General features: G+C 53.7%; 2 protein-coding genes across 9 annotated transcripts in view; one reads left to right on the top strand and one right to left on the bottom strand.

The window, feature by feature from the left end:
* CDH23 (cadherin related 23) overlaps positions 1 to 12,541 on the bottom strand; it is a 207,946-nt gene that overhangs the window by 17,772 nt on the left and 177,633 nt on the right. For all 8 annotated transcript variants that reach the window (XR_009742445.1, XR_009742447.1, XR_009742446.1 and 5 more), the window contains exon 37: positions 52 to 273. Coding sequence is in view for 5 of the 8 variants with exons in the window: in XM_061447880.1 (XP_061303864.1) it covers positions 52 to 273 (222 nt within the window). In the remaining 3 variants the exon portion in view is untranslated. The remainder of the gene's footprint in view (positions 1 to 51; positions 274 to 12,541) is intronic.
* On the top strand, positions 1,930 to 12,488 carry VSIR (V-set immunoregulatory receptor). Its single transcript, XM_061448009.1, has 7 exons — positions 1,930 to 2,059; positions 6,628 to 7,083; positions 7,838 to 7,885; positions 9,194 to 9,301; positions 10,826 to 10,853; positions 11,334 to 11,521; positions 11,790 to 12,488. Exons 1-7 carry the CDS (start codon positions 1,996 to 1,998, stop codon positions 11,825 to 11,827), a joined length of 930 nt encoding a protein of 309 aa, XP_061303993.1. The 5' UTR covers positions 1,930 to 1,995; the 3' UTR covers positions 11,828 to 12,488.

Below are 12,541 nucleotides of genomic sequence, written 5' to 3'. Positions count from 1 at the left end.
AAGGGAGTGGGACAGGGATATGTCCAGGATGGGGCTGGCTACCTTACTGACCGTGGCACTGTCGATCTGGAAAGTGTCCAAGATGTTGCCTTCAGTGATGGCGTATGTAACTGTGCCATTGGGTCCTTCGTCCTGGTCCAGGGCCTGCACAGTGATGAGCGTGGCATTGAGCGTGGAGGGGCCTTCATCAAGGGTCACCTCATAGAGCTGCTGCTGGAAAGTGGGTGCGTTGTCATTCTCATCCAGGACGGTGACGTACACTGTTGTGGTAGCCTGTGGAATATGGGAACATCACATTAAGCACTGCAATACTTGGAGCTGGCTGGGAAGGCGGGATCTGTCAAGGTCAATGACCAACATGGGTTCAACCCTGCTAAGAGACACGAACAGGATGCAGGGCTCAAAATGAAATGTGCCATTGGTACAGGTACATTTGGTACAGGGATAAACATACAGAGATTAAATCACACCCTTGTTCCCAAGCAAAGCATGTCTCTGTAGAATCTCTCTCCTTTTCACCCAGTTTTTACTGTTGCTGGTAACAACTGGGAGTAGCCCACGGCAGACGGAAAGCCAGAGGCTGAACCCTATCATGCCTCACTGCCTTTGGAGGAGGCATGATGAGTCCTCATTTTGACATTAGGGACACCTTGGTTGTTGTTACTGATTATGGCAACATGGTAGGAAGGAAAATACCCAGAAATGTTGCTGCCATGGCTACGGGGAGGAGCAAAAATGAACATTTTGGACAACCAGACTGACCTCTTGCAGGCCCTGTCATCTACCTGCTGACCACAGTTTCACTGCTGGTCAGCCTCAGCCTGTCCTGACCCTGTTCCAGCTGTATCTGGCCCTGCATAGGCAGTGAAGTCTGTCTTCTGGATGTGTCACTATGGTGGCACACCTGGGGACAGAGAGGTGACAAAAGCATGCCACCCTGCCTAAGGGCTCAGGTTAGATATGGGATCTCAGGATGACATACAATTTGGAGTGTCTGGACTTTGTGCCTACATGTTCTCCAGCAACACATTTCTTCCAGCTAGACAAGGGTTACGTTTTTGGCGAAAGCATCACAAATGTGTTTGCTGTAAAAACCACAAAGCCACGCGTAATTAGCTACTTTTCTATTTCATGGCATGCTCCAAATTCAGAGGAGGTTAGAAGCAAATCTTCCTGTGGCTTGCAAACCTCCATGTGTCTCCAGGCTCCACTTTCCAGGGAACACTGTTTTGAAAAGAACTGGCCCTTAGCTGCAGATGGAGATTTTTTGGTGCCTTCTGAATTCGAAGCTCAGCTCTGTGTATCAGCCCACAGTGCTCCTTTGTTAATCAGTGCTGCTTTGCAATTTGAGGGCAGAGTAAAAGCCTCCCCCTGTGTAAACAGGCTGCAGGAGGGGGATGCTTTGCTCCCCTTTTTATGCAAAACTCTGTTCTCTTCCCCCTAACCTCTCTGAGTTACCCTTCCCTGTACCTGCCTTCCCGTCATCCCAGGAGGGTTTCTGCCCACTTAATCCTCACAAACACAGAAAAACTCTAGTTACAAGCAAAGTGCACTTTAATGAAGTGAGCTGGAGATTGCCCCCAGGGGACCGGCTCCCACCGGGAAATGGATGGGGACCAGCACCCAGCCCCTCCTGGCTGAGCACCTACATGTGTCCGACACGGTGAGCATCCTCCTCAGCTACCTCCTGTGCACCCCGAAAACGCATGCAGGAGACGAGCTTGCTCTAAGCTACCCCCTCCGACTCTGCAATTAAAACCCCGGCAGACTCACCCGCTGCAGCCCAAGCGGCTGGGACTGAAGTGTTCCCCCCCCCCCCCCCGCTGGGCCCTGCAGCATCTCACCTCCTGGGGGTGCTCGCAGCTCTCCGCAGGGCTGCGCGCAGAGTCTCAATGAAATTTCCTGTGTGCGCCAGCCCTGCCGGCGCTGCTGGGCTGCTCAGGGCGGGCGACCGGGCGGCTCCGCGGAGCCGAGCGATCCCCGGCCCCAGCCGCGATGGAGTCGGCAGCCCCCAGGCTCGGGCTGCTGCTCGCCGCCCTCTGCCTGCTCGCTTCCCACGGTAAGCTCCAGTTTGCTGCTTTCCTCGCCTCCCCGCCCAGCGAAACTTTCCTTGCTGCGCTCGCCTGGACAGGGCTGTGCCTCGGCACAAGGAGTTTCGGGCGTTTGGGGGGTTATTTGCTTTCGCACCCTGTAACTGTGGGCTGGAAAGTGGGGGGGGGGAGGTCAAGCCAGCCTTTCACACGATAAGTTGTGTCGGGGGTTAGGGGCCACAGGGGAGCTGCTGCTTTAAAACTCTGGGACTGTTTTTCCCCCCTGCTTTCCTTTGCTTTGATCTAACATGTGTGGAAGGAAAGCAGCCATTCCCCTGTCCCCGCCAGCCACCCGCTGGGGACTCCGAGCTGGCAGTGCCGCCCCCCTCCTGAGGGAGCTTTGCCCCGGCACGGCGGTGCTCCCCGGGCGCGCCGCTGTGAAAGGGATGCTCCACGCCTGACTCTGCACCAGCCCTGGCGGGCAGCGTTTCCGTAGCGGGGCTCCGGGGCTGGACAGTGGAACAGGGGCGGTGGCAGTTAAAACTGCAGTTCATCTGTGGACGAAGGAGCAGAGAATGAAGCTGGGAAGCACTGTGGTCTCACCCTGCCCTGCGCAAGCAGGGGATGAGCATCCTCTTGGGCTTGGCTTCTCCTTCTGCCCTGGGATGACAAAGTGATCACCTCCAGGATTTCTGTCAGCACATCCTCAGGAAGAAATGATACCCCCACTGCCCCTTCTCCTCTGGGACAGCAAGGCTAGTGTGGACTTGCTTTGCATCTCATTTGAGCATCTCTCAACATCCAGGAGCGATTTTCAGCATCAGTGTGGGGCTTTGGATTATTTCATTTATCCATGTAGGGTGCTGCGACTGAACATCAAGCCTTCTGCAAAGCACCCACCTCAGACTCTGATGTTCAACATGAGCTTGGTGGCAGAGTTACTGAGCTTTGTGCAACCCTGTGCCTACCAAAATTTTCTGAACCCCCAGCTAATTTTAGCAGGGCTTGATGGAGAAGTAAGAGTCCTTGGAGGCATCCACCTCCTATGTGGTTTGGGGACGCTGGCAGGTAGGTGGACAGAGAAGTAGCACCTCTCCACCCAAAGGATGGCAGCTGAGCCTGGCTTTCCAAAACCACATTTCAGCATTGCGATCCCATCCCCGAGCCAAGCCGTGCTGGAAGAGGAGCAAGGTAGGACCCTCCAGTGAGTGCAAGTAGCTCCAGACTGCTCTCCCCGTAACCTGGATGATGCACCCAGGGTGCAGCTCTGCAGGAAAAAAGCCATTTGGCTCCTTCAGGTACAGGAGATGAGAGCCGTTCATACAGGTGTCTCAAGCATCTTCAGTAAGTCTTTTCTCCTTTTTCTTTCCTGCTCTAAGTACTTGTGCTGAGGTATGGATGCCCCTGCAGATCTCACCTGGCTGATAACTCCGAAACATAATGACACCTTGTGGCATTTTCATGTGAGGCTGTTAGGAAAGCTCCCACAGGGGGAATTAAAGCTGGGTTACTCACTTTGATGCTGACCAGTCACTCTCAATCTGACAGCCCCTTCCACTGCTGTGGTTGAGCTCCCCCAGAGGCTGCAGCCCTCCAACCCAGATTTCCCTGGAGTGGAAAGAGGTGGCATAATGTGGAAATCACTTCTGTAAGTCACAGGAGTGTAAATCAACCACCTGCTTCTCAGAGCAGGGGACCAAAGTCAGGAGAAGAGGCCAGGAGAGGGTTTTGGTCACCAAACCCGGAATTTGGCATAAAATCCTGTTTTATTTAAGCTGTTGGCTGGCAGAGCAACACAGGTTCTTTGGCATTAGCACTTTTTTTGCACTTCATTTTCTCTGGAAGGAGAGTTTACAGGTTTCAAGCTAGGCAGTGATGCTGGCACTGGGCATGTACCAGAGCTGCACCAGGCTCCATGCTGCACCGATGCAATGCTGCAGCTAAGAGCCAAAGACACTGAGGTGCCAAGGAGGAAGGGGGGCACTTTTGGCACCCACTTGAGCCCTCCTCTGTCTTTACCAGATGGTGGCAAGACAACAGCTCTCTGCTTGGACTTTGATGGGTCCAGGCTCTCTCAGCTGGAGATGTGCAGTGACGGGCATCTGACTTTATTTTGGCATTTGCCAGCAGCACTGACTTCAAAGGGAATGGTGCAACTAGGATGGGATGGAGCCAGACCTGGGGTCTGGGCATGGAAGAAATCCACAGCACCCCAAGGGAGATTAAGATCCATGAATTTTAGTGCAAAGATGCTGATGGAAGGTATTTCCTCTGGGTACCATCTGGCATCTAGCACAGCTTTAAAGCCTCTTTACATCTTGGGGATGGAGCAACCCCCCTGGCACTGCTATGGGGCAAACTGTTCCTTGCCAGCTCTCCTCTCCCAGCTGCTTTCTCCTCCGCTTGACGTCTTTTGGAAGCCTTCCCCTGCCTGGGAGAAGGAAGGGAAGTCGGTAATGCTGAAAGCTTCGCACACGTGGTTAACCTCTGCCCCTCCCCGTGGCAGGGCTCCGCTGCCAAAAGCGTGGGCTGTGGTGACTTTCTATCCGGACTGTTCCTATCAAGCCCCAGAGGTGGAGGCTGGATGGTTCAGTGAGGCATAGGTTTGCAGGCTGTGTGGGGATGCATGGGATGGCCCCGCTTTATTTGAGGGGGTGTGTGGAAAACAGGACTCCTGCAGATACTTCTGCAAGGTGTTGGAAGTGTGGCTTCCTCCAATAGAGCCCTGGCTTCCCTTCCTCTGGCTCCCTGGGGAACCCCGAAGTGAATGGGGCACTTCCCGTTGTGGCAGGTATTGAGAAACACATCTGAGGTGCCTTTTGTGCTCAGTGCACTGGCAAGGAGGTGGGGGACCCCCTCTGCTGTGTGCCAAAACACAGGCAGCCTAGTCAAGCATCCTGGCCCCAGAAGCATCCGAGGATGAGGAGCAGCTGGGGCTGGAAAACAGGCACAAACTAGGCAGTGTTGAGCTCAGGCCACACAAACCTCTGCCCCAGCACAGCCCTGGGGATATCCTGCTGCATGCACCACGGGGAGCAGGCTGAGGTGCCTGCAGGAAGCCAGTGTGATTAGCTGGAGCAATTTGGCAAATGTCACACTGTCCTCAGCTCCGGAGGCCTCCTCGGCACCCTATGCTGCAGACCAGGGGGGTCTGATGGGGCAGATGCCATCCTCACAGCACCCTCTCTCTGCAAAGCACCCTCATGTAGGCTGCTGGGACTCTGAGCCTTCACAGCTGTCCTTATACTGTCACCCTAACACCCATAAATATCCACGAGAGGTGGAAGTCATGGGGGACGTTTTCAGTTTCATTCTCTCAAGCAGAGCCCTGTGCTGGGCGGTGACACGGTGACCCTGCCCTGAGGAGGATGCTCTCCTGGCAGCCCGGTGATGGGGAGCCTCTCACCCAGCTGGATGGCTTGGAAGGCGGGCACAGCACACCCTGCCTATGATTGATGCCCGCTCAGTATAGCAAGTGAAAAACCTCAAAGCGAAACAGTGGCGGAGCTAATGGCACGACAGGATGTTACCAAAATAAAGAACATTTGCTTCATACCATCTTCTCTGTTGCAAACCAGCTCCAGGAACAGTGTTTTCCCAATACTTTAAAGAAAATGAACCCAGAATCTGCTTTTACTTCAGCTTTCGAAAGTGATGTTTGCATTTCTGCAAACACAAAGCAGTGGTGGGGCCAGAGCACCAAAGACATGCCTGTCTTTGCTTTTTTCTCTCGCCTGATGAGCAGCTTCCCTTACCCACCAGTACCCTCCACCAGCATGCTGGGATGGGACCAGTAAGCCCCTGGCTGCTGTGTCTCTGCCAGGCCTCCTGCCTGTGTTTCATAGCCAGCAGCGGTCAGGGATTTCTTTCTGCAAGTTGTTTTCATTTTCAAGCAGCTCCTCACAGTCAGCATTGGCCACTTCCCCCTTCTCCTCCCGAGGGCTGAAAAACAAGCAGGGTGGGACCTGCTCCCTGCCTGATCTCGGGGCGGGGGATGAGCTCCTCTGCGCTGTTTTCTTTTGTATTTTCTCCCCCTCTTTTATTTTTCCTTAGCAGCTGGCTCAGCAGCATTTGTATTTCCTCATTCACGAGCTGTGCCCTGTTGCCTAGCTCCTCATCCTCTGCATGATTTGCAGAGGTTCTGGTGCCCCTTACCTGCTTCCCTGCCCCACACCTCTGCCAGCTCTGCTGGCCCTGGGTGAACTTCTGCTGCTATTATAAGGCTGATGCTCAGGTACATTTAAAGTATGCCTCTCTCTCAGGGTGTATTTCTAGGGTGAAGTTTTGCTCCCAGCCCTGCTGGGATGTTGCTACAGAGCAAGCAAAGGGCTCACACTGTGCTTCCCACCTCCCTTGTCTTGGGATATGGGGAGCTCATGAGTTTTTTTGCCCTAAGGGCATAGGTGAATTTTTTTTCCCTCTGCCTGCAGGCTAGTGTTGATGCTGATTGCTCTCTGCAGCCCCTAGCCATCCCTCTGCCAACATAGGTGATGGGTTTGCAGTGCGTGTCTGGGGAAGGATCCCCATTGTGCTACGAACTGAGAGTAAACCCAGGACTGTAGGGTCTGACGCATCTGCTGTGCCTTCTTCCTGGCAGGAGGACCAGCAGCTTTTCTCATTACCACCCCATATTCACTGTGCATCTGCCCTGAGGGCCAGAATGTCACCCTGACCTGCCGGATCAGTGGTCCCCTTGCTGACCGCCATGACCTGCTCTACAAAACCTGGTACTTCAGCAGCAACGGTGACCAGAGCTGCTCTGAGAAGAAGCACATCCGCAACGTCACTGAGAAGGAGCTACACCATGACCTGGGCAGGCACCATGAGCTGCCAGGCAATGGCACCCAAAAATCCCCTGCTGGGGGGCAAGCCAGCCATCATGGGGTGGAGTTTGTCCCAGACCACCATGGTGCCTTTCACATTGTGGTGATGAACCTGACGCTGCAGGACAGTGGGAATTACTGCTGCTACGCTGTGGAGGCCAGGCGGGAGCACGGCAAACCCCACACCCTGCAGGTTGCTCACGGCTTTGTGGAGCTGCAGATCCATCAAGGTGAGGAGGGCAAGGGGAGCCCCTGACAGCCATGCATCCATGCTGGGGTGTGTCAGGGTGAGGAGGCAGATAAGGGCTGTGGGGGATGCTAGGGTGCAGCATCAGGGCTGGGGAGGCAGGGCGAGCTGATGCTGAAAGCCAAAGCCATGTTGCAAGAGTCAAGGAGCAGCAGATGTTGAAGGTTTGAATTAGGGCCAGAGAGCGTTGGAACATTCAAAGGAAAAAAAAAAAAGAAAAAATAAATCAAGAGGCTGGAACGCAATAAAATCCATGCTACATAGTTTCACTGATCTTCTTCAACCTCTTTCTGGAAGAGAGGAAAACAAACCTCAACATAAAAGGAGCTGGCTGGTCAGCCAAGCCTGAGTGAGGGCTGCAAGCGTTGCTTGGGATGCAGGGCTTGTGGGTAACCTCAGGGCAGCAGCCCAGTGAGGAGAGCTGCCCAGGAGGTGCGAGATAGAGGGGACAGCATCACCTGCTCTTGATTTGCAGTGTTAGGAGAGAGAGTTTTTCTTCTAGATAAAAAAAAAAACAAAACCCAGAGCCTGCATGGCCAGGGCCAGGCCCTGCTGCCATCAGGAAAAAGGGGTCTTGCAGCAGGAATCTTGGTGTAAGCTTCCCAGGATTAAACTCTTGCTTTTGGGATGCTCTGGGCTGATTTTCTCACAGATGAGCAAAGGCAAGCACAGCTATCAGGAGCAATGTGGGACCTGAGCAAATCACTTGAGATTTAACATGCTTTTCTGCTCCACAGGCAGAGGAGGGCTTCAAAACTGCACGTTTCATACTGCCACCAGCAAAGGTAAAGGGAAAAAAACACCTCTCCAATGCTCTGCTCACCCATGTCTTTCCCTAGGGATGCCTGCTTGCTGTAAACACACCAGTGTCCAGATGCAACCTCACAGTCGGGTGTGGGAGAGTGATTTCTGAGGCTGTCCCCATGGCTGCATCTGACAGGCACATCCTGAGGCTGAGGAGAGCCTCTTCTGGCCCATCACCTGGACATGACTGCCCTGAAGCCTGTGGGGATCATTCACCCTAGTTGATCACCTGATAAATCACCTGAGCCCTGCAAAACATGGTTGGGGATTTAGTGGCTGCTGCCATGAGCAGATGGGGAGGGACAGAAAGGTAAAGAGTTGCAGGAACCTCTTGCAACTCCCTGCCACCATCACAAGCCCATGCCCCCTCACCCTAGGCAGAGATGCTCCAGCAGGGGAAATCCAAATCTTGTTTGAGTGCACAGACAATGTCAAAATGCTGAAGATGCCTAGGCAGGTGATGCCTCAGAGGGTTGCTCTGTCTGCCCCTGTTTGCTGGGGTAATGAATGGGCAGATATTGCTAAAATTGGTTTGCAGCATGGTTAAGGCCAGCCCAGCCATGGGAAACTGCCCCCTGCTCCCCATGGGTAGCAGTTTCTGCCTCAACCCCTCAGCACTGGGACACCCTGACCTGTCAGGCAAAAAAGAAAAGGGGAAACATCTACCCCCACTCCAGACCACACACATGGAGCAAGAAGTTGCTTCCCCACATGGATGTGCAAGAGAAAGGCTTGAGCTGAATTTACTCTTGATTTAGGCAGCCCTTGACTCTGCCATCCCACTTGGACCTTGATGGCCACAGACATGCCTGCAAGGCTGCCAGCCTTTCTGGGGAGCCTCTATGGGTAGTACTGCTTGGGTAGCAAGCCCTTTGATGCCTGAGTACTTTGAGGCAGCCTGATTTTGACAAGCTGGCCATAGGTTGAAATCAGCACTCTTTGAAATTGCTGGGAGCCTTTCTGCTGACTTCAAAGGGCTTTATCAGGGCTCCTGCTTCTCTCCTCATATCTAGAAGCACAAAGAGAGACCTTGGGATGTCCTCCAGCAATGGAGGATTTTGGTAAAGGTCCAAAACTGATGCCTCAGGGCTTATCTCCGGAACCAGCAATGCACCCGAACATGAATCCCGGCTAGGAATGGACCACCCATGTGTGTTAAAGCCTCATAGTACCAGGCATGGGGCAATGCCAGTCCTGCCCCATGCTTCTGGTATGGCTTGAGGAAACCACGGCAGTGTAAGGTGAATTCTCTCTATCACGCACTCCAGCTCTGCCCTCTTGTGTTGCAGATATCACAGCCGCTGCACTGGCAACAGGCGCCTGCATCGTGGGCATCCTCTGCCTGCCCCTCATCTTGCTCCTGATTTACAAGCAGAGACAAGCTGTCAGCAGCAGACGTACGTACCCTCCCCTTGCCAGCTGCCTGCAAGGACACCCATCTCATCTCCTGGGCTGTGTCAGCGTGGCCTTTATGGGATGGGATGTGTCCCACTGGGATCAGCTGGTTCAGCTGTCCATGAGCACAGTTTAAGGTGGTCCAAAGAGAGGTCCCTGCCAGATGCCTCCTGCAAAGCTGTTCTTGGAAGGGCCAACCATGTCTGCAGGCTGCTGGTGAGGAGTGTGGGATAGGAGGGGTAACTGATGCCTGCAAGGCACCCAGGGAGACTGCAAAGATGCTGCCAGGCCCCCTCCCTGCTAAGCCCTTTCTTCCCCATCCCCTGCAAGAGCTGGCTCATTTACTCACCTGTCCTTCCACCATACATCTGAAATAGAAGCTTTGCTTTCTAAGCGATTAAAAAAGCATTATTCATGCTTTTTCTCTCCTCCTTATTACAAAGACCCCCTTATATGTCTAAGGCAATAGGACTGCAGCAAGCCAGCTCTCCCCACACTGACACAGCCCTAGAAAAACAGATGGTTCCAAGATGCTGCCAGCTCCTGCCTGTGCTTGGCTCCCAGTGATTTCAGTAATTAAGCAGAAAGGGGCACCACCTTAACTAGCAGAGCCATTTCATCAGGCCTTGGGCAAGCCAGGGGCCCTGTGGGTTCTCTCACCAAGCTCAGTGGGCGGCTATGTGGCGTTGAGTAAACCCTTTGGAGAAGTGGGTTTTACAGCAGCAGTGGGTGTGATGCCGGCACGAGAACAGGAACTGTGCTTTCAACATCCATCTCAGGCTGAAAAGACTAGCCACATGCCTTCATGCACCCATTTTGCTGTGGCTGGGATGCAGCTTCCATCCTATGCTGCAAAGCATCACCTGGATGCTATTTAATCCAAGAAGGACAGTAAATTCCCAGGGACATTTGCTTCTGGGTGTCTTGGACTAGGTTAGCTACAGGTTATTTTTACCAGGTGCTTTCCACCAGCACAGTCTGGGCCAAATCTTGTGCATCTCTGCTCAGGATGCTTTCCATGCAGACATCCAGCACAGCTGAGTAACACAGCCTGCAGAATCTGCTGTGGCTGTGGCAAAAGGGGTGAGGGGATCAGTAACAGGGTGCTGCCTGGACAAACACAGGGGCAACCAAATGCTGGGGTGGCATTTTGCAGAGCCCTAGGAGGGTGTCACCGGCAGGTGGTGGGTGCATCTGGGCACGAGCAGGACCAGGCTGCAACACAGATGCTGCACTGCACTCACCTCACCCTGTGCATTGGCATAAGTACCTCCTTCCCCCTCCTTCACAGGCTGTGGTTTCAGGCCAGGAGGAGGCCAGGCTGGGGAGTGAACAAGGTGGGAGATTGCAGAAGGAGATTTGGAAGCAAAGAAGGGGCTGATGCTAAAAGAAGGGGGAAAGGGTGTGAAGGATGTAGAGAAAGGAGGAATTGGATATGGATAGGACCACCAGAAAGTTCTGCCAGTGGGTCTGGGTTTGACCCTGGATCCATGCTGCCAGCACTCACACCGTTTTGTCTTTGGCAGGTGCTCACGAGCTTGTCAGGATGGAGAGGTGAGGAAACCCACGTGCTTCCAGCTCCCCTCAACCTCCTTGCACACCCCTCTGCCTGCAGCCTGGACCTTGCAAGGGTTTTGCCCTGTCCTCTCCTCCCCTTGAAGCTGGCATGTATCCTCAGCCCACTAGGACAAAGGGGATGCTGGCGGTACCTATACCTGGAATCCTGCCCTTTTCCAGGCAGCCACTGTTCCTCTTCACTTCCTTTGAATGGGAAGTGCCTCCTTTCTTTTTGCCTGTGCCAAGGGCACACATCTTCCCACGCTCCAGAACTTGAAACCAGGGTGCCTTTCAGCTAAGCTTCCCCCTCTGCACCAGGCTTCCTGCTTGCTCTCACCTGAGGTGCCACTGCCTCAACCTACTCCCTGCCCTGCCTGTTGTTCCAGGCGCTCAGCTTTATCCCCTGGGATAAAAAAGGCTCCTGAAATAAAGACGCAAATCCTCACCTCTCACATCCTCTCCTCTCCTCTCCTCCAGCAATGCCCAGGGCATTGAGAACCCTGTCTTTGAGGCGGTCCCCTCAGCCAGCATGGAGCCACGGCCCCGACCCCAGCTCTCCTACATGGCCAGCCGGCAGCCCTCCGAGTCTGGCCGGCACCTGCTCTCCGAGCCCGGCACCCCCCTGTCTCCCCCCGGCCCTGGGGACTGCTTCTTCCCATCGCTGGGTGAGTGACAGGCAATCCTGAGCCCCCATGGAGGCCATGGCAGGAGGGGTGGGAAGAAAAGGGGCAGCCAGGGGGATGAATGGGAAAGGGGGGGGATGTTAAATATTGGCTGCAAACTTTGCATCATGTGGGACATCAGGTCCCAGGAATTTGAAGATGGGAAGGACTCAAAAGTCTGTTTTCCATGCAAAAGCAGAGTTTCGCTGCTTGCTGAAACAGATCCCCACAGCTCTCAGCTGGACTAATACCCTAGTCTGTCCTTTTCCAGATCCTGTTCCTGACTCACCAAATTCCTTGAAAGAGTAAAGACCCCGGAGGAAACCACATCCCCCAGTCGCAGCTGGGAGAGGCCCAGCAGCCACTGCACCATGCCCCCAGCCGGGACCCTGCGGAGGGCAGCATGGCCATGGGCAGCAAAGCCTTACACAGTGAAGCTGGGAGCAGGAGTCCAGACCTCACCTCCTGTCCTGGCTCTGCCCTGGGGCTGGAAGTGAACCTCTCTTGCCTGGATTTCAGTTTTTAACTACTTCTATGGAGAAGAGCATGGCTTTGTACTGCTCACGTTTTATAGACTAGCTGATAACTGGGGATGTGGGGAAGGAAGGATGACCTGCACCCACAAACCTCCACAAGGACTTAAATTATTGCCAGGGTTTAAGCTCTGCAATATGAACCTGATTCTGCATCTTTGAACATCCTCTCTGGGAGCGGATGGTAAAGTACTTTATCCACCATGAGACAAAACAAGGTCACTGGCCAACCTTGTACTACCTTTTTCTTTGCAAAACAGGAAGGGGAGAGGCTCTCTGCCGCTGATGGAACCCTCCTTCCCTACCACCCTTTTGAGATGGTTATGGACATGCAAGGCTGCAGCCTTTCCAGCTGGACACATGTAGGGAGAAGCCTTATTTCTGCTGCAATTTTATCCTCAGCTTGGGATCAGGGGAATTTATCTTTCTTTCATTATCAGTGCTGATTAAAAGAAAAAAAAAAAAGGATGTTTATGGGTTTTTTTTGTTT

This window comes from Pezoporus flaviventris, unplaced genomic scaffold (genome assembly GCF_033815535.1).
Source record: "Pezoporus flaviventris isolate CSIRO_AGI_PZ_B2104156 unplaced genomic scaffold, CSIRO_AGI_Pfla_v1 ptg000001l, whole genome shotgun sequence".
In the NCBI taxonomy this organism is placed as follows: Eukaryota; Metazoa; Chordata; class Aves; order Psittaciformes; family Psittacidae; genus Pezoporus; species Pezoporus flaviventris.
This window is presented reverse-complemented; position numbering and strand designations above follow the sequence as displayed.